Source organism: Triturus cristatus, chromosome 7, assembly GCF_964204655.1.
Source record: "Triturus cristatus chromosome 7, aTriCri1.1, whole genome shotgun sequence".
Classification (NCBI taxonomy): Eukaryota; Metazoa; Chordata; class Amphibia; order Caudata; family Salamandridae; genus Triturus; species Triturus cristatus.
Genome location: NC_140590.1, coordinates 1,822,719,773 through 1,822,743,246, shown reverse-complemented (window position 1 = coordinate 1,822,743,246; position 23,474 = coordinate 1,822,719,773). Strand labels below are relative to the sequence as shown.

At 45.1% G+C, this 23,474-nt stretch overlaps 1 protein-coding gene across 2 annotated transcripts; it reads right to left on the bottom strand.

Moving 5' to 3' along the window:
* Window positions 1-4,824: 4,824 nt before the first annotated feature.
* On the bottom strand, window positions 4,825-13,673 carry LOC146813286 (uncharacterized). 2 transcript variants are annotated; one of them, XM_085614740.1, is made up of 3 exons: window positions 13,552-13,673; window positions 11,570-11,872; window positions 4,825-5,699 (listed from the first exon to the last, which is right to left on the bottom strand). In XM_085614740.1, exons 1-3 carry the CDS (start codon window positions 13,610-13,612, stop codon window positions 5,095-5,097), a joined length of 969 nt encoding a protein of 322 aa, XP_085470866.1. In that variant the 5' UTR covers window positions 13,613-13,673; the 3' UTR covers window positions 4,825-5,094. The 2 variants fall into 2 exon arrangements, with proteins under 2 accessions (XP_085470866.1, XP_085470867.1); XM_085614741.1 differs by having other exon boundaries at window positions 4,825-5,696.
* Window positions 13,674-23,474: the final 9,801 nt, after the last annotated feature.

Genomic DNA, 23,474 nt, shown 5'->3' with positions numbered 1-23,474 from the left:
TTCTGACTCTCTCTCTTGCTTCTCTCTCTCTCTTGCTTTGTCTCTCTTCATGCTTCTGCCTCTCTCTCTCTTGCTTCTGTCTCTCTCCATGTTTCTGTCTCTCTCTCTTGCTTCAGTCTCTCTCTCTTGCTTCTCTCTCTCTCTTGCTTTGTCTCTCTTCATGCTTCTGCCTCTCTCTCTCTTGCTTCTGTCTCTCTCTCTTGCTTCTGTCTCTCTCCATGTTTCTGTCTCTCCCTCTTGCTTCTCTCTCTCTCTCGCTCTCTTGCTTCTGTCTCTCTCCATGTTTCTGTCTCTGTCTCTTGCTTCTCTCTCTCTCTCTCTTGCTTCTGTCCCTCTCCATGTTTCTGTCTCTCTCTCTCTTGCTTCTGTCTCTCTCTCTTGCTTCTCTCTCTCTCTTGCTTCTGTCTCTCTTCATGTTTCTGACTCTCACTCTTGCTTCTGACTCTATCCAAGTTTCTGTGTCTCTCCATTGCTTTGCCTCTCTCCATGTTTCTGTCTCTCTCTTGCTTCTGTCTCTATCCAAGTTTCTGTGTCTCTCCATTGCTTTGTCTCTCTCCATGTTTGTGTCTCTCTCTTGCTTCTGTCTCTCTCCATGTTTCTGTCTCTGTCTCTTGCTTCTGTCTCTCTCTCTTGCTTTATCCTCTCTCCATGTCTCTGTCTCTCTCTTGCTTCTGACTCTATCCAACTTTCTGTGTCTATCCATTGCTTTGTCTCTCGACATGTTTCGGTTTCCCTCTTGCAGGGGGACAAGCTGTGAAATAAGGAAAGCACCACGTTAATGCAGTGAGCGCTCTTCCCTCTGCAGTTTCCTGTCAGGGATGTGCTCACCAGTCACTAACGAGGAATCCCTTCTGTTTCTCAAACGAATTCCTACCTGGTTTCAGACAGTGCCAGCACCGCAAGAGCAGATCCAAGAGGTGCTGTTCCACTGGCAGTGCCCTAGTAAATTCCAGTCACCAGTTAGAACTGGTTGCTAGTTCTATTGCTGGTTGTTTATTGATAGTGTTTTTTAAAGCACAAACATGGCCCAAAGGGGGATGGATTTCACTCCTGGGGTTGGGTTGATACCTTCATGGGATGTTGCATTGAAGGAGATCTGAGGCTAGCTATATGATCAATAGTGCTGCTTGTCTGGAGGGCATGAATGAAGGTTTGTGGGACCCTAATGAGTTTCTTCACCTCAGTTTTTTCCTCGTCGGTGAAGATGTTAACAGCACAGAAATTGGTGCTTTGTATATTTTTAACTCTGGCAGCAAAAATGGCTCTGCTGGGCGCGTTTGAGTAGATTAACCTGGGCACATGGCAATGCCAGCAGGGATACCATCACCTTCTGTTTTTCATTGTATGCTGCTTGATTGTTCCTGGATATCTTTGCATTGTAGCGTAAGCAACAGAAGTATTCTTACCACTCACACCACCCGAGGGTTTCTCTCCACCAGTGGTATCACCAATGATGTCCCCCCACTTGCCTGCCTTGGGATCTCCGTCGGGCAAGCAGCATAATGTTGGAATTCAAAGTCTATCATTGATAGTGTTGCTTCAAGGCACCGGTTGTTATGTTGTTGTTGTCGAACATCTGTCTTGTACACAAGAACAATAGCCTTGGATTGTAGCAGCCATCTTGTGATGGGTATACATTGTACTGAATCTATGTTAGAGCCTGAGGGGCTGGGGTGGAGGGAGGCACAACAGATGTTTTCCTGCTCAAATATTGTGTTGTTATGAACTTTGTCAGTATTGGTGCCGTGCTTAGGAGAATACCAATAAAAACTTACAAAAAAAAAAAAATCTGGTGACCGAACCCCAATGCAATTCATTTTTTTAAAGAGAATGTGCTTAATGCTTCCCTTATCTCGTGCCGATGTATTTTCTCACGGTACGGTATGTACATGTATGCAATATCCCTGGACTCGCCCCTTCCCCGTGGCGCCCTGTCAATCACACGCCTGCAGGCGGGTCTCGAGCCACAAGGCAGTCGGTTCATGGCTTCTCATTACCATGTTCCTGTTTCACATGTTGGTTTAGCATGTAAAGCACTTCACTGGCCGCCGATGGTCTCACGGATTTATTTTGCCGATCGTGAGGCTGAGAGCTATTTCAGTGTCTAGTTTACAGGTGGATTTATTGTCACTTTGCAGTTTTATGGATGCATGGAGTCAGTGCTGCAACTGGAACACAATGACTGCCGGAAACCTAAAATAGGGACACTGCGGAGGTGGAGTTAAAGGGGGCGGGCCAGGCAAGCAAGAGTCAGAAGAGATGCATTCTGGGGTGGGCAACCTCACGTCTAATGTCTGCAAGTACATATGAATTATTTTTATGAACTCTGCTCCAAAGGAAACTGACAATTAGAAAAGCAATATTTAACTGTACTGGCATATTAGATTTTCTCATAGAGACCACATTTTACAAAACCCATCACTTTGCTTAACATAAATACTCATACCGGATATAAATAAACTTAAATACAGATGTGCACAACCAAAAGTAAATACCAGAAACACTACACTAACACATAAACGTATACCTCGGCAGATTGACTGACAAACTGCCTCATAGTACCTTTTATCCACTGCTCCATCTGGGGATGCGATGTGAAATTCCTTACCTGTGCCAAGCCCAAAAACAACCTATTGAAAATCAACTAATTACCTGTCAACTATGCAAATGTAGAGAGCCCGGCCCAGTCCATATTGAAAGGAAAGTAATCATGTGTCAATATGCAGCACAACGCACACAGAGGAGGAAATGGCCCCATCGACCCCCTACTTCCAGCCAGCTGCCCAGGAAAATTCATTGTGTGAGGGACTGCGGCGCTTGCCGAGGGCAGCCTGTACTTGTCTGTCTCGGGGACAGTGGTGGGGGAAGCTTCTGGCACCAGCCAAGAACGTGGGGCCATATGATCAAGAACGGGCGATAACCTTATCACCGCTTTAGCGGCAGGAAACTGCAGCTAAAGCAGCGATAATGGGCTTGATAATATGCCCTTGAGAATTCCCATAGAAGCCCATGTTCTGGTGTCAACATGGGCTTCTATTGGAACTCTCTGCGGCAGTTTTCTGCAGCTAAAGCGGCGATAATTTTAACGCCGTGCTTGATAATATGCTCCCGGGCTTCTATTGGAATTCTATAGGGCATATTATCAAGCTTCTTATCCTCGCCTTAGCAGCTGTTTCCTGCAGCTAAAGCGGCGATAATTTATCACTCGTACTTGATAATATGGCCCGTGGTTCCCAAGAAATAATACCTAGCGGAACGGGAAGCCTGCGCGTGCCCACAGCATTCCAGCGCTGGATTTGTGTCCGTTTTAGTCTGATTTACACACGGTCAGCGAATTTAGGAAAAGGACATGTTATCACTTTATTGTGAATTTTCCAAGTGACAGGTGCACTCTAGAGGAAATTACGGCTTTCATAGTGAGGAGGGACTATGCACCACCCCCTGTGCGAGACTGACAGCCTTAACTCTCAGATTTCAGACTGTCTCTGAGGAGAACTTTCTTTCTCTACATGCCTGCAAACATTGCAGTGTTTAAGACGGCTTTTCATTGACATTTCACTCTGTACTTATATCTGTGGAAGTTTTAACTGTACACGGGCACTTCTTATGAGAAATGAGTTCATGAATATCCAGGAAGTCACACCTTATTTTCCTTCCTTCCACCCATCCCTAAGCCTGTTGAAAAGCCAGTCAGACGACACCATCTCCACCCTTAACTCACATAATAAACAAATCTGGATTCTGAAATTTGCAGCCTCTGATGATGACACCTTTTGCACACCAATGTTTCACTTTTGTGGGGAAACAGTTTCAATAAGCGTGATAGATTTTTAAGGGTCGTAATTTTGTTTACGTCGAGTCTAGACAGTGCAAGCGCTGTCTGGATGATCTGTTGTATGGTCTTTGTGGGATCTGGAGATCAGCCCTAGGACTTGCCTCCTTCTGACTTTGCTGAGGGACTTTTTTCTGTTCAACTGCTTCTATTTAACTGTCTTGATAGAAAACGCCCAGCAGAGGTCAGCAAAATACCAGAATTGCTTTCTCCTTATTCAACTGCCTCTAATCAACTGTCCTAATGGAAAACGACCAGTAGAGGTCAGTAAAATACCAGAATTACTTTCTACTTAGGGACTTTCTTTTTGCAATTTTCTGGCAACTGCCTCTATTTAACTTTCTTGATAGAAAACCACCAGCAGAGGTCAGTAAAATACCAGAATCTCTTTAGCATTCCCTCTATTCCAGGCCATAGAAACTTGTATTCAACGAGCACCCATAGACGATAATACTTTTTTAAAATCTTGTATTTTCAGTGAAATGACCAACGAAGGGGATGATTTTATATTAAAACAGAGCTTTGGACAATACAATTTTCCACTGATAGGCAGTATTTCTCTCCATGTGTTCCCATATCTGGCATGTTCTAGAGTTTGGTGCTTACTTTCCCTCCATGTTAAATAACAGTAGATGTTTCAGCACCTAGGTTAATGTGCTGCATAGCTAAATGCTTATGAGGTCCCAAAGGCGAGACCGATTGCATTGCAAATGCTTGTTTTTGTCATGTTAATGCTAATGAAAAAAAAGCATCTGCCAAGCCACCAGCTCTGTGTTTTAGAGTCTAGATCTATTGCATTTGCCAATGCTTGTCTTTCTCTTTTTTCCCGCTTGCTTTGAGTAAAAGCCCACATAGTGAGGACAGTGTTTCATGAATGATGCCTGGGCTCTCTTCAACGCCCCTCAATCCTGTACCTTGCCAGACACAGACAGCGACAGAATATGATTCAAAATGACTGCGCGTGGACTCTGGGCGTGGATTTTATTGTGCTGTTTTATTCTATATCTACAGTATTTTTATGAGCATCTTGATTTACATTCTTTCCACAACTTCATCTACAGATGGAAGAAAACAATGCAATGATCACTCCTGTATCCCTGACCACACCCAGGCTGTTCTGCATTCCCTTCTTCTCGTTCTCTTTTCCTTTCTCTTGAGAGGGATCAATTCCTTTCCCCATCACTTTCCTTTCTTGCCCCCCTTCCCTCCTGTGCTCTTATCCCCCCTCCAATGCCCTCGTTTTGTTCTTTGACACCCTTTCCTCACCCTTGCTTCTTCCCTTTACCTTTTGCTGACCCCTTCCCATGTTCTGCACCTTTTCCTCCTGCACCCCCTGCTTTACCTCCCTGTCCCTTTCCTTCGCTCTTTCCCTTTGCACTCCTCTTTTCTCTTTCCTTTTCGTTCTTTCTTCCCTCGCTATTGTCTCCACCCGGGTGTTTTTCGCCTCTTCCTTTCCCTTGTCCCTTTTCTCCCTCGCTGCCCCTGCCCCTCCCTTCACCTTTCTCTTCTCCATATCCCTTACCCTTTCCTTCACCCTTCTGTCCACCCCTGCCCTCACCCTTTCCTTCACCCTTCTGTGCACCGCTGTCCTCACCCTTTCCTTCACCCTTATCTCCAGCTCTGCCTTTACCCTTTCCTTCACCTTTTCCTTTCTCACCCCTCTTTCCCTTTGCACTCCTTTTTTCTCGTTGTCCTTCTCTCCCTTCTTCTCCCTCACTTCGTTCCTTTGATTCTGACTGTTCACTCTTGTCTTCGTGATCTTCACTGTGATGTCGTTTTTCTCTTCGCTTTTGTTCTGCGCCTCTCTCTTCTTCGTTTTCAGATTCAGCAGCTCCATGGTTCTCTGTTCTTTCCTCCTTGTGTTCTTCTAGAACGAAAAGAAAGTTTTAAGGGAATGTCAGAGGGAAGATGGAGCTATCATCATGTCCAGGCTGGCTGCTGGCTGCATACTTGTCACACCCAGAAGAACCCTGCATTCCTACCTCGGGCTGGAGGAACTACCCTTGAACACACACAAACCCACAGCATTCTGGGTAATCTCAAACTTACTGTAGGCAGAGTCTCACCCTGAAAAAGCATCACTCCTGCCGAGGGAAAGAGTCAAAGCGCTTTCATGGTGAGAGAGTAATGAACAGAGATGTTTCAAGGCATGGGCAAAGTGTGCTGTGGCCCCGGGCCCCAGGCTTTCAGGGGGCTGAGGGAGCCAGCTCTGGTATGCAGAGAGTCTTGCCCTGATGACCTTGAATCATTCTTAAACAGCTTGTTTTACGTATTGTTCTCCTTTAATTTATTTTTAATGTGGCTGATGAGTGAGAGTTTATTATAGATATTTTCAGAGAAATATTGTGCTTTTGTTTCATGCAACATCCATTAAAAAAAGGTTTTTTGATCAAAGCAGCACATGATATATGAGAACACACGTCACTATCCCTTAATATTAGATGTAAACATATGTGTACTTTGGACCAGTGTGCCTGGGCAGTGCCGTGACCTGGCCAAAGAGGGCATGAAGGAGCTGAAATTGGATCCTAAATTCAAAGCTGTTCCAGTATGGAGCCTCCAAAATACATTTGACCCAGGACCACCAACATTCTTAGGATGCCCCTGATAATGAACCCGCCCAAAACTGCTGGGCTTGTGGGCGCCCTGTTTTTTCCGCTGGGTAAATATGTCAACCACTGAGGAACTGAGAATTTCAATAGAAGTGCATTGACATATGTATTCACGTATCTCCATACAGTGAACATAGCCAGAGGGCAATAGAACCCTTTAAATGGCGTTGTTGTATTACGTTTATGCTTTCATACATGCACCCTTACTACATATTCAGGAAATATTCATATATATGTATATAGGAACTTCTAGGTCCATTTTTTTTGATCGGTTTGCATCGCTCTGGCGCCAGACGACGCGGTGCAAGAGCGACACAAACGGTAAGTCATAATTTTGAAGCCACGCTTAGACACTTTGCATGGCTTTGCGTGGCTCAAAAAAGTAGGAGTAATGCAACTCAAATCGCTGCGTTGCGTTACTCTGCACTCGGTAGGCATTCTGTGGGCATTACTAGGTGTTCTCACGCAGCTCCTATGGTTTTTGATGCATTTCCAGATTTACAAGACCTCGTAAACCTGATAATCAGCCAAAAATAAACGCCTCTCCAGCAGAGGCATAACAGGGAGAAATATCCTTCTTACTTCCTCTTTTTATGTTCGCTTCATTCTGCAGCACACACAGAAAGAGGAAAAATCCTCTAAGGATTGTTTTGTGCAGGAAGGTGTGCCTTCCTGCACAAAAACAGTTGTGCTGACAACACGGGCACCCCTGCACCATGGTGCAAGATTGCCTGCTTTGGCGCTAGGCAGCACAAAGGGTTTTTGATTGAAGTCAAATAAACAACTAGAGATAAACTCAAGTTGTGTTTGATGTCACTGAGAATCCTGAGGTGAAAACATCCCCGTAATTCACTTTAACCGATCTATAATTTCTGTCATGTATGGCCCCTAAAAGCATCTGCCCCTGGCTTCAACTAGAGACAAGGGCAATGGGAGTAATGGGGATAAATACATAGTAAGGGATTTGTTATGTATCCCTGTCCCAAAAGTAAGATAAATACTCTACCTGCCATTCTTACCCAGCCCCTCACCTCCCCTGCCTTCCTGCCCCCTCTTCTGCAGCTGTGCCTCCTGCTTTCAGTCAAGGCTGACAAGCAGCACTGCTCTGACCGGCTCTCATGGAGCCCTGTTACCTGGCCTAGAAGCCCTTCATGGTGGAGCAACAGTGGGTAACCAGTTTTGTATCAACTGTTGCTGCGTCACAGCAGTGGGTAAAGACTTTTTAAAACTGAAATAAACAAGAGAGGCTCACTATGAGAGCGATACGTTATATTAAGTATAAATCCTATTGGGAAACGTATGAAGCGCCTGGACTCTGAGCACATATAGGCCTGGTCTGTGCAAACCTTGTACCACTCAAGCACACTCCTGAGTGAATCTCGACTTGATTTGAGTAGAGAATGTCTCACAGGACCTGTCACACTGCGGATAATACACTGCTTGTGTTTCGTTGTATTTTTGTGTTATGTTGTTGTGGGTTATAAGAGAAGGAGAGGACATCCAGAGTAGAACAGACAACACCCAGACTAGGGGAATAAACTAAGAGGGAAAGTAAAGCTACAGTGGTCAACACTAGCCAATATTGCCGTGGTTCTTTTACACATATCTTCCAGGTGTCTTTAGCGAGGGAGCTGCTTTTACCTACTTTTACATGAGTTACGCAGAGAAACAACATTTTCCAAGAGGAGAGAATATGGCAGCAATGCAGAAATGCTTCCTGAACAGGGGATAGTCCGCAGTCATATTTTGGATGGTACGAGTCAAGTGTTCAAAGGTTACAACCTTATTTCGGGGGAAGTGATATTTCATGTTGTCTTCCCGTAGGCCAGTCCCGTAGGCCAGTCCTGTAGGCCATGAAAGTCTAAGTCATTTGGATGCAGGCATGTCCCCATGTAAATCAGGGAATGTCTTTACCTCTGCGCCCGATGTGTTATGGGCGCGAACGCGGAGGCAAAGAAGATGTCAGGAGGCGCATTGAAAGTGCACCACAAAATGGTGGCACACTGCCAATGCACCACCTGATGGCAGACCTCTGGAGGAGGGAAGGGGGTCCTATGGACCCCCCAACATCCCCTTGCAGGTGGGTGCTATCACTCACTGAACCCACCTGCAAAGAGATCTCTATTCCCTCTTAAAATTGTAGGCAGGTTGGCGCCTGCAGTGTAAAACAAGAAGCCGCTTTAGAGCAGCCGCTCAATATTTTACTTGAATGCGCTGCCCCTAGGGCACCACGAGTTAGCAGTTCCCCCGAGGGCAGGGCTTTCAATATAATAGGGCGCACTTTCTCTTTTTGTGTACGGTACACCTATTTAAAGGTGCCCCAAATCGCAATCGATAAAAGGGAACCCTAACGGTAATAGTGCTCGAGGAGTTCCTTGTCTCTATCTATGCCATCAGCCAGAGCATTATTTCAGACTTTACACTGTTCTATTAAATCAGGACTAATGATGCTGATTCACTACAAACAATGCAAAAATCCTCTACCCTGTTATTCCACATTTGTGTGTTCCAGCAATTTAACAGAAGCGCCCTGCATTGAGTTGTATTGACATTACGGCTTGCAGACAGTAGGCGGTATGCCATTTCCCTGATATGAAAACACCTAAAGGTCTCTTCCTGCTGATCACTTTGGCAGTAGTGAGGACTGGAGCACCCAGACCCTTTGGTGGAGTGTGGAGCCATCTCTGTGTGGAGTAATCAACAGCATTTTCCAGGGTTAGCTGATGTAAAGGTGGAAAATTAGTCTGAGAGGGAGGAAAAGACACTTCAGTGTAACAGGCCCAGCTTTGGAGTGGTTAGCAGACTATTAATTGTTGTTAGGTACTCAAGAAGTCAATGCTAGAAATATTCTTTGCAAGACCGGGGCTTAGACCCCTAGTATTCTCAAAACCTCACCCATGTTTTAGCCACAGGCCCTTTAATAAATGTAACCAGGATTGTGTAATGTGTATGTGGTGTAAGTAAAATAACTGAAATTCCACTAAGTACCTTGGAAATCTCATTAGGAAACATAATGGGCCTAATTCACAAAGTTAAAATTACACTTTTGTGTAGGTTTACTACTTTTCCGTATTCACACAGGTAACCTTAGACCAAAACTCAAACTTTAATAGTAGTAACTTATCTTTGTTATGTTATGTTAATAGGAATTTCTAAAGCGGACGGTCACCAGGAGGTTTCATGGCGCTGATCTTGGGCAATGTGGAGACGGAGGCGGATTATGCGTGGGCTTGCTCAAACAACCAAGTCTTAAGCGCCTTTCTGAAACGCAACAGGTTGTCGCGCATCCTGATTTCTAGTGGTAGAGAGTTCCAGAATTTAGGGGCAAGGTAGGAGAACCTACACCCTCCCTGGCATTTGAGTTTAATGATAGGGGTAGTCAGTAGCTGAAGATGGGCAGACCGCAGGTTGCGGCGTGGGGCATGCCTTACAATCATGCAGCTGATGAATTTGGGGCTCCTGCAGTGATGGGCCTTAAAAATTAAGCACCCTGTCTTGAAAGCTGCGCGTTGGGCAAGAGGTAGCCAGTGAAGTTTGGACAGCAAGTGTCTGGCAGATTGCCATCTAGGGTGTTTGTGGATTAGTCTCGCATCCTTTTTCTGTACCAATTGGAGGCGTTTGAGTAAGAACAGTGGCAGGCCGAGGTAAATAGAGTTGGAGAAGTCGAGACGAGAGAGTACCAGGGCTATCACGACCTGTATGAGGGCTGAGTCGGTCAGCAGGTGGGCGATCCTCCTGATTTTTCACAGTTGGAGAAAACAGGTAGAGACCACTGCCCCCACTTGTCCTCTAAGCGAGAGATCTGCATTTATGGTGACCCCAAGGCTTTTCACAGAAGGGGAGGGAGTGGGGGAGTCCTAGCTCTGTCGGCCAGTATTGTGGGCCCCAGGAAATCTCACTCTTCCCTGGCAAGACTAGCTCAGTCTTGCCCGGGTTGAGTTTAACGTGGTTAAGGTCCATCCAGCACTGGATGTGGAGCATAGTGGCTTGGAATTCGTGGACAGAGTAAGGGGAATCCAAGGTGAAGACGAGCTGAAGATCGTCAGCATAGTTGAAGGTAGTTACCTTCCTGTTTTTTAAGGAGTGAATCAGGGGCATGAGGTAGAGATTAAATGAGTGTGGGGATAGGGACGAGCCCTGAAGGACCCCGCATGAGGTAGAGATCTTAGGGGCAGTGAAAGGGGCAAGTCGTACTGCTTGGGTTTGGTCTTCAAGGAAGGACCTGATCCAGTTGTATGCAGAGCCCTGTATGCCGGCCTGTTCAACACGGTCCATCAGAATTCTATGATCGACCGTGTCAAACGCGGCCGACAGGTCCGCATTTGCTCTTAAGGTGTCCAGTACCGCGAGGTGTTCTGACTGTCCGATGAAATTAGAAAGGCACCTGGCCATATGGGCCTCTAAGATCTTGGCCAGAAAAGGGAGGAGAGAGATAGGGTGGTAATTAGAAGGATTCTGAGGGTCAGCCCCTGTTTTTTTAATAAAGGGACCACTATTGGGTTCTTGAGGGCACTAGGGACCTTACCCTGTGAGAGAGACTCGTTTAGGAAGGGAAGCACGCTATGAGGTAGGACGAAAAAGGCGTCCCTTAGGATGTGAGGGAGGCAACAGTCATTAGGGGAGCTGGATTTAACGCGGGTCTTTAATGCTGACAAAATCTGAGGACATATGACAGGGAAGTGATCCATGGTAGCTGAGTTAGTTGCCAGGTTGTCCGGGGGTTCCGTACTGGAGGTGGTAGGGATGCTGGCTTTCATACTGGAGATTTTGTCCACAAAAAAGTTATTTAAAGAGTTACATAAATCTTGGGTAGGTGTCTGTTTGGGAAGTATTCTCTCAGCATTACAGAGGTCATTATTGTTAATACCTAAAAGTTAGACTTTTGGTCTAAGTTTACCTTTGTGAATACCAGAAAGGTGTAAACTTACACAAAAGTGTAAGTTTTTCTTTGTGGATTGGGCCCAGTGATCTTTGTGGACACTCTTGGTGACAGCATGTGGGATGCGGTAACCTATTGTCTGGTATAACCTGTTGACAACAGTGTAAGCTTTGTCTGTTGATAAAAGCCAGAGACAGGGCTCAAAAGATCTTGACAAGAGAGGGAAAGGACATAGTCGACCCTTACCAAACATCGGCCTGGTGCACTTCATGCCGACCTTGGTGCTGCAGCACTTGTCGTCACCGTCGCAGTCCCAGTCCACTGAGCAGTTCTGCAGCTTGGAGAAGTCAGGTTTACGGCAGGGTTTCTTGGTCCTGGAGGGATTGGGTCCTTCTTCCTGCGGCAGATGATGGTGTCGGGGATCCTCTTGCTCTGACGCCTCCTTGGGTGCCTTACTCTTCTTAAAGTTCTCAAACTTTTCGCCATGTTTTTGGATGTAGTCACGAAAACACATCCCGGGCTTACCAACATCCTCATGCTGAGAGTCGCCTAAAACAATGCAATGCAGACAACACAGGCTTAAAAACAGAACCAAGTTCATCAAAAAAGTCTTCAAAATCCAGCTCTCCGCATCCAGCAGAACATCTGTCCTAACTTCACTGGAAATGTACTACTGACGACTGACGGGCAACCACAATATACACTGATTGATGAACCCATTGACCATCTTTATTGATTTCCGATCACCATGTCAAAGTCAGACCTGAGTGTTTATGCATCAAAGTTAACACCCAGAGCTCGATATTGTGCTTAACAAAGACCACTGGAAGTTTAAGCGGGCGGAGCCAAGTCTTGACCTGATGGCCACCGACTCAAAGCCTTACATGCCTGATGGCCCTTCTTCAATCTTAGTGTCGCTCAAGTGTAAATATATGCAGGGTGACATTTAACACAAGAGACCAGGGGCAGCCTCCAGCAGGATGTAGAGTTTACCCCTTGCAGAGAACAATGTGTGAGAGAGAAGGGACAAAGGATCATAAATCACAAGTACTTTTTTCTCCTTTATTCTACGACTTTCCATGTGTGCTGCACTGTACAGCATACAAAGTGGGAACTTTTTTCAAAATTAGTCTATCCATGGTATTTTGTACTAGAATAGAATCTTTGCAGTACAAAACCCATGCTAGACTCACGGAGACACCATCGCACTATGGGGCAAAGGTGTCTCAGTGGCTCACGGCCAATAATTTCAGTGCCGGTGCTAGGGAAAGGGGAGGAGAGTGCCATATTTCAGTAAACATGCCATTCTTCTGATCTCTCCTTCTCATGCATGGCAGCATTTGAGGCTCCTGCACTCCTCTGTGTGAGAAACTGGTCAATCTGGCCCAAGTGTTTCAGAGAATGTAGCAAAGACAGAATAGAAACCTCCATCACCATGCCATTCAAGGAGGAGAGGTACTATTGCAAACACATCAGGACTTTAGTTTGGAAAATTACTCTTGGTAAATAACAACTTCTAGTTCTGTTTCATGCTCTCTACACTCCTCTGTCTTTAGTGCTTGCACTCTCTTAATCACTTTGAAATTGTTGTTTCATTATTCGTATCTATTTGCTGTAAAGAAGGTTTCTATGCAAATGGAGCCTTCTAGCCATGCCCCAGCTAGTGCTATCTGTGGCACCTTGGCCTGTCTGGCCCATTCAATGTGGCAGGCTTCTAGTAAGAAAAATCTTGTTTCATATATATCAGGTTTTAACACACAATGGGTTGACTAGCAGTCATCAATTTCACTTGCTACCTGTAGGGGCCATCCATATGCTCGCAGCTTGGGTGTCTATTCCTGACTATGAATCCCTTGAGATTGTCAATTCATTCTATACTGCTTTGGTGACCCAGAAAACCAGTCTCTTTAAGTGCCTCATTATGGGTTGTGCGGGATTAAAGGGTGGTAATACTGGGTGAATCAGTCATTCTGGTTCTCAATAATACTGGGAGAGCACACGTTCATGCCCTAGGGATCCTTAGCTTCAGCAGTGATCCCCACATGCCAACTTGCAACCCTGCTTCCTTATGTGGGCAAAGTTTTCAAAGAATGACCATGCAGTATTACCGCACCCTGAAATACCACTGCACTCTTTTCGATTCCTGATAGGGCCACTAACAGAAGTTAATGACCCCATTTGAAATATGTAGACACTCTTCATTAGGGCTTATGTGTGTAAGGACTTACCTGCCGGTAGGACGTTGGCCGCTGCGAGTGCGAGGAGCGTGGAGAAAAGGAGGGTCCTCATGGCGATTGAGCACTCGGTGCAGTCTCAGTATCCGCACTTAGGAATGAGGGGAGAAGAGCTCTTTCCACTGAGATGAGGACCAGAGCATCCCCCATTTATAGGACCTCAGAGACAGGGTCAAGATAGCAGAACTAAAGAAGCCCCGCCCATCGATTAAGGGATTATTCCACCTCAGCAAGCACCAACAGAAGACTCTGAGTAGCTGATTGTTCACCGCATGTGTGCATAACCTTTACTGTGTCACAGTAGTGCAGGTCTGTGCAGGGTGGGAGACTGTGTGTCCAGGACTTGTGGAGAATATCCGATAATTGGTTTACTTACTGATTTATTTCCAGATTAAGCACAGTTATCTACAAGTTTGATATATTTTCTTACAATACGAGTGTGTAGTAGTTCTTGGAAGTAGACAAGACCTTGGAGAAAACCTTCAAACCTATCAAATCACACTACAATTACTAGGACCATCACACGAAAATATGACGTCAAACTTTACTTTCTAGAACCTTTGGAAAAGCAGAGGAAAATGAATACTTGAAATCTATATCTTGAAAACTCATCAGCTTATAAAATAATCTTTAGTGGAACATGATACAAACTCCTGCCTGGATTTAATATTCTTCGCGATGCCATCGGTCTGACGTTTAAACATGTGGTTCAATCCAGTGGATGCTGAAAGGAACATTTCCACAGTGAGAGTTAAGAGGAATGAGAAGCCGCAGAGAAGAGGGTGGCAGAAGGGACTTATTCTGCCACAAATGCAGACTCAGCTGTGCAAATCTGAGTCCTCTGAGCAACTTCCTGGGTTACTCGTGCTTTACCACATCTGACTCCGAAAGTGGTCCTGCCCAAGAGTGCTGCCCCTTTACTGCTGCATTCTGACTGCTGGAGGAAAATGTGGTGCACAGACTGGCTGAGGATATACCGCTGACTTGTTGTTCTTAGTGGGAATCTGCACGAGGTTCAGGGATTTGCCACTTGCAATGCCAAATAATGTGAAAATGATCTAGAGAATTATTTTACCTCATAAAAGTCCCTTTAACACCAAGGGGCGTATTTACAAGGGGATATCACCACCAGAACATCAATTTTAGTGATGTTCTGGTGGCGATATCCTCTTCTTTTTATTTACAAAGTGGCTGTAAGCCTGAGCATGGCTTAATGCCACTTTGTAAATGATGCCCTGTTTCAGGCTTCGCTTAGCCTACAGTGGATGTTCCGCGACAACACCCATTGCTTTTGAAGCTGCCTCATATTTACAAGGTTAGGGCAGCACCAAAACCTGAGGTGCAGATTTACAAGTCCCTTGCGCCTCCTTGCGCCACCATTGCATCACTTTTTTTACACAACGGTGACGCAAAAAATGCGGCCAATTTACAACATGACGCATCTAGGGAGATGCGTCACGTTGCAAAGCCCTGATCACATTATACCTGCGTCAGGTATAATGTATGCAGGGTAGGCGTTCCCATGCAAAAAGCCATGTAGAACTGACGCAGTGAAATTTACAACATTTAGAGGCAGTGAAATGTACAACATTTCACTGCTTCACTCTATGCCTTCACGGCATCAAAATCCCTACGCCTGCTCAGACCAGGCGTAAGGAATGACGCAGGGCTATCTGTTGTGGTGCAGTGCTTTCATGAGCAACTCCAGCCCTGCGTCACTTTTGGGCCAACAGATGCGTCCGTATTTCGGACACATCTGGTAGTCCTTGCACCATGGAGCACTATATTGTAAATACAGCGCATCTTTGGCGGCGCAAGGACATTTGGAGCAGGCAAAAGGAAACTGACACATCTATAAATCTGCCCCTAAGACCACGGAATTAACAAATCGCCTTTGAATATTGTTTATGTGCTTTAAAGTGTCCCTTTCTGCACATAAACTATCACCCTTGCATTGCAGGCTTCCTTGCAACATGGTGCAAGGGTGCCTGTGCTGGCCCTAGGGTGCTTTATTAGCACCAGTGCTAGGGCAAACGCAGTGGTGCGTGTCTGAAAAGTTTCATCGCTCTGTCCATCATCTCCTTGTGTTTGCTTTGTCCACCCTAAGTTGGCAGGGTATGACCAGACGTGCGTCCCTTGCTCACTTTGCCACTGGATTCAAGCTAGCCTGGCTGATGAAGGGTGTTACCCAGAAACCAGTCCCAGGATGCTTGTTTCCGGTTCAGGGAAGACCTGGCTTGGCAGTTCAGGCTGGACTGTTCCCATGAGGCACAGGGTCAGACTGATTTGCTTATAGCAGGGTCTGAACTGAGGTGGCAAAGTGAGCCAAAGAAATGATGATAGATTCAACCAAGATCTGTGACTGGGGGGAGTGTCTGAAAAGTTTCGGCGCTCCGTACATCATCTCCTTGTGTTTTTGAAAATGCAGAGCATCCTTGTATTTAAAAAATGTTTGAGCGCATCATTACTAATTTTGGCATAACACCAGTCTCCGAAAGTTTGTTGTGAATATCCCCCCCCCTGCTGTTTTTGATTGTCATAATGCCTTTGGAGGAAGTTGTGAGGGCAAAAACAGCAGACAACTTTGCAACATGTGCGCTCTACCTCTGATCGTAAAAGGAGGTGCAAACAGTGCTTCATAGAAGACTGACAGCGTCTGTCCAAGGTGTCTGCTTTTATCTTTGACTTCTGTTAGTAAGGTTCCAGTGTATCCCCTGTATTCATGATTACAAGTCTGGTGGACACACATGGGCTCTAACTTTCAGTTCTCTTTCTAATCTGTTCTCTCCTATTGTTTGCTTATTGGTTTCATACAGTCCAGTCTTTTGTTAGCTTTTTCTTGTGAAAACTGTATTATCTTTCTTGTATCTCGTTTCTCGGGTATGTAGCTTGCTTTACAAATGCAATGATTGATTGATGTTTCTGATTTGCCTCCTTTACTCTATGCTAGCTGTTAACGCTTAAGATTCAACACTTCTTTGACTCAATGTCAGGAGTTTGTTTTTCCTCCTTGGGTCATCAGTCTTCTGTATGCCACTGTTTGTTTTTAGGAGCCCAGGGCCAGCCTCTGTGGTATATTGAGGGTCTACAGATTGTCAACAAGAAAGATACTGTTTATCTTCTCAGGGAAGAGGAGACATTAAGGTACAGGCTGAAACTAAGAGATTGCCCATCCAAAGAGGCGTGCCCTTTATGTTGAGTAGGGGTGGGCGTGACTAGTGTAATTCCATTTAGCATACTCATGTGTAGTTATCTACGAATTTTACAAGAGTATGCGGAATTACACAAGAAGAGTAATTCTGCATCTAGTGCTATTTCTGAGTGCTAAAATGACCCTCAAGTCTAAAATGGAGGCGAGGATGCAGTTTGAGCTAAGAAATGGCAGTGAATACCACAGAACACAAACAGCGAGTGCGCGCAGGGGCTCTTGGGTTGGTTTTCCCCCCAACTTAAATTCTGCAAATGGCACTGTTTTCTTAGCACAAAATGCAGACTCGCTAAATGTGCTCTCGCAGTAGGATTTTTTCCTCTAAATTATCTTTAATTACTTGAGCAGGCATAATCATGTAATTATTGGTAATTCCACATAAAATAGTAATTCGAAATTACTGAACATTGTCCCATTACTCTTTTGTAATCCAAGTTTTTCCCAGGCCTGGTGTTTAGTATGGAGCAACAGACATGTTTTAAGTCATGGGCAAAATGGGCAGTTGCCCAAAAACCCCAACCTTCCAAGGGGCCCTCTCGGATAGTGAGCGTTCTCTCTGTTTCACCTCTGTCCGGTCAATTTTCTAGTTACATCTATTTCCCTCTATGACTAACTGTACCTCTCACTCTGATCTCTATCTAGTGTAATCTGAAGAATCTATGCTTGGCATATATTTTGTGTGAACCAGTTAAAGTTTAACATAGAATTCAGTATTGTTTTGCATCGTGGTGGTTGAATTAGCAGGAAATAGGTAATGCAATTCATATGTTTTCTGTACTGGGGCCCCAAAATGTGACTTGCCCAGAGGCCCTGAAATCCTTAGGATGACACTGTGGAGCGCCCTCAATGATTGTTCATGTCAGTGTTACATGAGGCACCAGAACTCACAAACTCCCCTGCTGCTCTTGCTCAGGTTGTAGCCACAATAGAAGTGATGACTTTCAACTCTCCTGGGCCTTGTGTCAGTCACGCCAAACTCAATGGAAATCCACAAGATGTCAAAGTATTTCTAGACTATTGAACTGATCACCTGACTTCCAGGTCCACCTAATTTGTTTCAGTTTATTCAGCATCACATCTCGTCAGTGTTCTTTATAAATTCAATAGGATCTCCCCAATGCTGCCTCTTCCATTCTCTTCATCTTCAAGACTCGCTGTGTGATCCCCTGCTCTAGCTCCCTGAAGCTAAACCCATGGCTCTATTCTTCAGACCACACACCCTTACAGCAAAGTGGGGGCGGAATGCAGAATCCCAATGCCAGATGTGGAACTATAGTGTCATTCACTCGGGAATGTGTTCTGGGCCTAATATTATTATTTAACAAACAAATTAAATAAATGTATTTGTTGAGATTGCATGCTTCCAGAAAGAAGGGGCAATGAGTCTCCATAAAGTATGTCAGTCCATTGTGCAGTGCTAAGGTTTCATGGTGGCTCTGCTGATCTGCACTCAAAACACAGCAGAGCCTGAAATGACTGTAAGATTGGTGCTCCCATGAAACAACAATTGACTGTTTATTAGTCAGCAAATGGAGGCATCACTTAAAAGGTGGAAGAAACACAATATGTAGGAGGCGTGGGCCGGAGAAGCACATTTCTGCTGATACAAAACACTAAATATAGTTTTGCTGATATTTGCACTAGTCTAGGACCCTTGAAAATACCTTTTTACTGAATAAAGAGTCAATTAATACCCCTCACCTGTGAGTCATGAGAAGTGCTTTTATTTAAGTTAAAATAATGACTAGCTTGGAACCTTGTCTCTTCGTTTGGTAACCTGCTAGAACAAACCTTGAGGAAACATGGGGTGCTTTCAACTGAGCCAGTTTCTATGCTGTAGTAAAGGAAAAGAGAGACATACCAGAAGAATTCTAAACATTCAGGTTTTACAACATTTGGAAAGATAAACAAAGCCATTCATATACTCGCTGAAAACAAGGAACTCATTCAGTAGTCCCAGGTTTTCAACTTGACCTAAGGTCATGCAGAAATACATTTCTCCTTTTGTATGATCCAATACTGATGCAGGTCAGACAAATAATTATATACTGAAACAAGTTCACACTAAGCAGACATAATGATAAACCAAACATATAAAACAATGCATTTTTGTGATCTTAATGTGCCCACTTTGAAAAGGACTAATGTAATGCATCATTCAACATGAACGATCTAGTTGACTTTACAAGATTACATTATATCTATGAAACAAAAAAGGAATTTGTTATGCATTTTTCATGTTTGATGATGGACACACATTGTTAAATTATGGCAAATCAGAGATGTCACTGTTGCCCAAAACCCACTCAGTTATTACTTTTCACTGCTCCACCTGGACATAAAAAATAAGCCAATAACTATATTAAAAGTATGCATAATGAAGGGAGGAATCACTACAAATTAACACATTGTAAGATTAAAATGTGCCTGTTGAGATATAAATATTCCCTGCATGGTATATGGGCATGTGTACCCACACTGAGTGCCCAATTTTCTGGTATTTTGACTATTTATTTTAGCCCTGGCATCACACTAATCTAATTGTGTGCTCAGAGCTGTTGATAGCCAGCTGCTGACAACCCACACCTGTTTGTGCCTCTTTTGTGAGTGCTCCAGGAAGGTGACTGCTCCAGTGCTGCCTGATGTGTGTCTAGTAGCTTGAGGTGAACAGCATTTGAGAGAACCCTCCCAAACGGGTTCTACGGTTGAAACAGGGGATCCACCTTCACTGTCTAGAAGTTGTGCATAAAAGTGGGACTCAAATCACCCACTTGAATAGAGTTCCAAATGTATTCTAACTAAGAAAGGGAGGGCTCAACAGAGTAGGCAACAGAGTACAAAGAACTGCTGTGCAACAGAGCTGATGTCTTGCTGGCAGCCAGTCTCCCATAGGTCAAGGGACATCAATTGAAGTCTGGACACACTACTAGAGAAGCTGTGGACCTGACCTGCAGCACCTATAAGCTAGCCTGCCTACAGAGAGAGAGAAGATATCTGCCCGACCCTGAAGAAAGACAGAATATCCAAGAGTGGGCCAGTGCACCCCTCTAGACTGTGGGACATCCATGAAGAGCAGTGAAGTAAGTACACCGAAGGTAAGTTGAAGAAAGACTTTATTAAGTCAAAGGTAAACAGGCACTCTTAGCAGCTGGCAGTAAAGACATCTGTGAAGGCAGTCTGTCAACATTCCAAGGCTGCCTTCACTCCAACATTCTAAGCTGTACCAATAGCGGCTGAAGGGAGGGGGGGGACATGGGACCTACCAAGAGGCAAGTTATAACACATCTCCCCCCTTTAATATAGACAATTCAATGCGACTGTAAAACTGATAATAAGAACCAGACCTAGAAGGAAAAAAGTGGTTAGACATATTCATAGATCACTCCCTACTGAAGTCCTTGAGCCACCCAGGGGGGTTGCGTTGTCTGAATCCCCTTCCCTCTTGGGTTCCCCTTGCTCTGGATCCTGTTCCCAGATTCCCATTGCGCCCCACCTGTACCGAGTCCTTCTGACTTGTGGCCACCCGATCCATGCTCCATTTCCGCCCATCCTCCATGATGACCACGTTTCTCATGACTTCCCTAATCTTTTCTGGAGCATAGAACTTGTCCTCCTTACTTCCCCTTGCCACTGGTTTGCGAATGTACACTTCCTGTCCTCGGCTGAAGGTTCTTTCTTTGGCGCCCCATTTGTTGTCATAGGAATTTTTGTACTTCCTTTGCCTTGCTTCAACCTTCCTTCTAAACTCCTCTTGATCGACTACCACAGGGTCCTTGGTCTTCAACCAATTAGGCGTTAATTTAGATCCTGCTTTCCTTCCTCTCAACAGTTCGAAAGGTGTGTGCCCTGTGGATAGACTAGGCGTCGTGTGGTATGACCAGAGCATGTCTCTCAATGCCGCTTCAATGTTCCTCCCAGACTTAACTGCTAGTTGGATACATTCCTTCAGCATACGGTTGACTCTTTCTACTTTGCCGTTGGCTCGGGGGCAGTACAATGGAGTGCGTATGTGCTTTATGGATAAGTCCCTTAGGAACTCTCCCATCTCCTCTGACACCAGTTGGACTCCGTTGTCTGTGATCAATGTTGAGGGTATGCCTTCCTTTGAAAAAGTGTCACTCAAAAACTCAACTATAGCCTTGGTGTTGATGCTGGTTACGAACTTGTGTGAGACCCAGTTGGAATAATAGTCAATGATTACTAACATGTACCATTGCTGCGGCCCCTTTGCCCTGATGGGGCCCGTGATGTCAAATCCCAACTGGTCCCATGGGGACTTTGGTACCTCCACCGGGCTAAGTGGAGATCTCCTGGTGTTCTTTGACTTGTCGCTGACTTCGCACGCGTAGCACTCCTTCACTCTCTCTTCCATGCTGGAATCCATACCTGGGAACCAATAATCTGATCTTAGTCTAGCCTTGCATAGACTTCTTCCCAGGTGACCTTCGTGGGTTAGGTCAATAATTTGCTTCCTTAACCCCTCCGGGGGAACTAGTCTGCCTGCTTTGAGGAGGTACTCTCCTTCGATTGACAGCTCATTCCGTACATTCCAATAGGGTCGTAAGCTCTCCGGCAAGCCTCCGCATTTGTTAGGCCACCCTCTGACGACCCATGTTTTGACTTCTCGGAGGGTATTGTCCTGTTCCATGTGACCATCCCACTGCTCTCTGGTCATAGCCGGGATTTTTATTTCTAAGACCCTCTCCCGGTCTTCTTCCTGTCCTTCCACTGGAGCTCTGGATAGGAAGTCTGCTACCTTGTTCTGTTGGCCCGGAACATACGTAGTTCTGAAATTGTAGCCTTGTAACCCCAGCACCCACTTAGCAATGCGGGGAGTGATGTTCTCCAACACTTTGTTACCGAACAGATTGACCAACGGCTTATGGTCGGTACATACTACGAATGGTAGACCCCAGACATAAAAGCTGAAATGTTTGATCGCCCAGTATACCGCCAGAGCCTCCTTCTCGATGGTGGAATAGTTGGATTCCGCCCCAGACAAGGTTCTTGATGCGAATGCCACAACTTTTACTGTATCATCCACTCTCTGTGACAGCATGGCCCCCACACCTTTGCCACTTGCATCAGTGGTGATTACGGTGTCCTTGTTTACATCAAAGTTTCCGATGTAAGGTGCCGACACAATAGCCTCTTTGATCTTCTCAAAGGCTAGCTCCTGATCTCTCTCCCACTGGAATGGCGTGTTTTTTTTTAACATTTCTCTGAGTGGATGGGCTATCATAGCAAAATTTTTTATGAATCTAGCCATGTACTCGGCTAAACCCAGAAAAGAAATCACCTCTTCCTTGCAAGATGGCATGGGCGCTTTTCTTACTGCCTCCACCAAGTCTATTTTGGGTTTTATCCCCTCCTCAGAGATGGTGTGCCCTAAATAATCCACTGTGGTAACACCTATTTTGCATTTACTCTCCTTGGTGGTAAAGCCCACCTCCCTTAAACATCTGAGTACCCTTTTCACATTTTCGTCATGTTCAGTGTCACTCGCCCCATAAATCAAAATATCGTCCTGAAAACACATGGACTTAGGACAATTTCTCAACACGTGCTGCATAGCCCTTTGAAACGCTGCTGCCGCTGACGCCAACCCAAAGGGCATTCTCATAAATTTAAAATTGCCAAATGGTGTAGTGAAAGCTGTCAAGGGTTGGGATTCAGGGTGCAGTCGGATTTGATGGTATGCTGATGAGAGGTCGAGCACACTGAAGAATTTGGCTCCCTGTAGAGTACTTAACATTTCATGTATCCTTGGGAGAGGATGCCTGTCCACCACAATATTAGCGTTAAGCGCCCTCAAGTCTACACATAACCTAATACTTTTTCCACCTTCCTTGCTTGTAATGACAATGGGCGCCAACCATGCAGAACATTCTATCTCTTGTATGACTCCTTGTTTTAATAGCTTCTCCAATTCCATCCTTAATGGCTCTCTCATTAGCAGGGGAATGGACCGTGTTTTATGTACAATGGGTGTTGCACCTTCCTTGAGTTCAATCTTGTGCATGTAGTTTTTTAGTACCCCCAGATTCTCATTGAATACTTCTGGAAATTCTTTCACTAGATTGGACCCCATCCCCGGGGAGTCTATAAGAAGTACCTGCTCCTGGTTGTTCGGATCGAGTCTTATACCTAGTTCTTTCTGGTGTTTCCACCCTAACAGACATGATCCTTCTCTGGTAACATATACCTTCCCCACCGTATGCCTGTCTTTAAAGGATATTCTCATTCTCACCATCCCATCCAACTGTATGGGTACCCTATTGTACCCTGTGGGGGCTATGTCCGCTGTCTCTAAGTTGATGTTATGTTTCGCAAATTTCTCACTGAACACTTGCTTGTCTATTAAGGTGAACGGAGAACAAGAGTCTGCATACACCTTAAATGCCTCACCATCTAACTTTATTTCACAAGTGGGGTACTGTGTACTTTGTTCCTTACTTTCGTCTTCAATTTGACAAATAAAATTTTTCTCTTCCCCCCCTTCGTCTTCAGGGTGATCTACCATGTGAACCTTTGAGCTCCCCACATTACATGTTTTAGCAAAGTGGCCCTTTCTGTTACATCTCCTGCAAGTGACGTTCCTTGCGGGGCATCGCCAATTGTTGGCCAGGTGATTGTGGTTCCCACACCTGAAACATCTAAGACCTTCCATCTTGTTGCTCACCCCTTCTCTGGACTTGCTTTCCAGTTT

Coding starts and splice junctions, on each gene's coding strand:
- LOC146813286 (XM_085614740.1), bottom strand. CDS start 13,612: ATGAGGACCCTCCTTTTCTCCACGCTCCTCGCACTCGCAGCGGCCAAC. Junction 11,873..13,551: donor GGCCAACGTCCTACCGGCAG/GTAAGTCCTTAC, acceptor GCATTGTTTTAG/GCGACTCTCAGCATGAGGAT. Junction 5,700..11,569: donor GTGCACCAGGCCGATGTTTG/GTAAGGGTCGAC, acceptor TTTTCGTTCTAG/AAGAACACAAGGAGGAAAGA.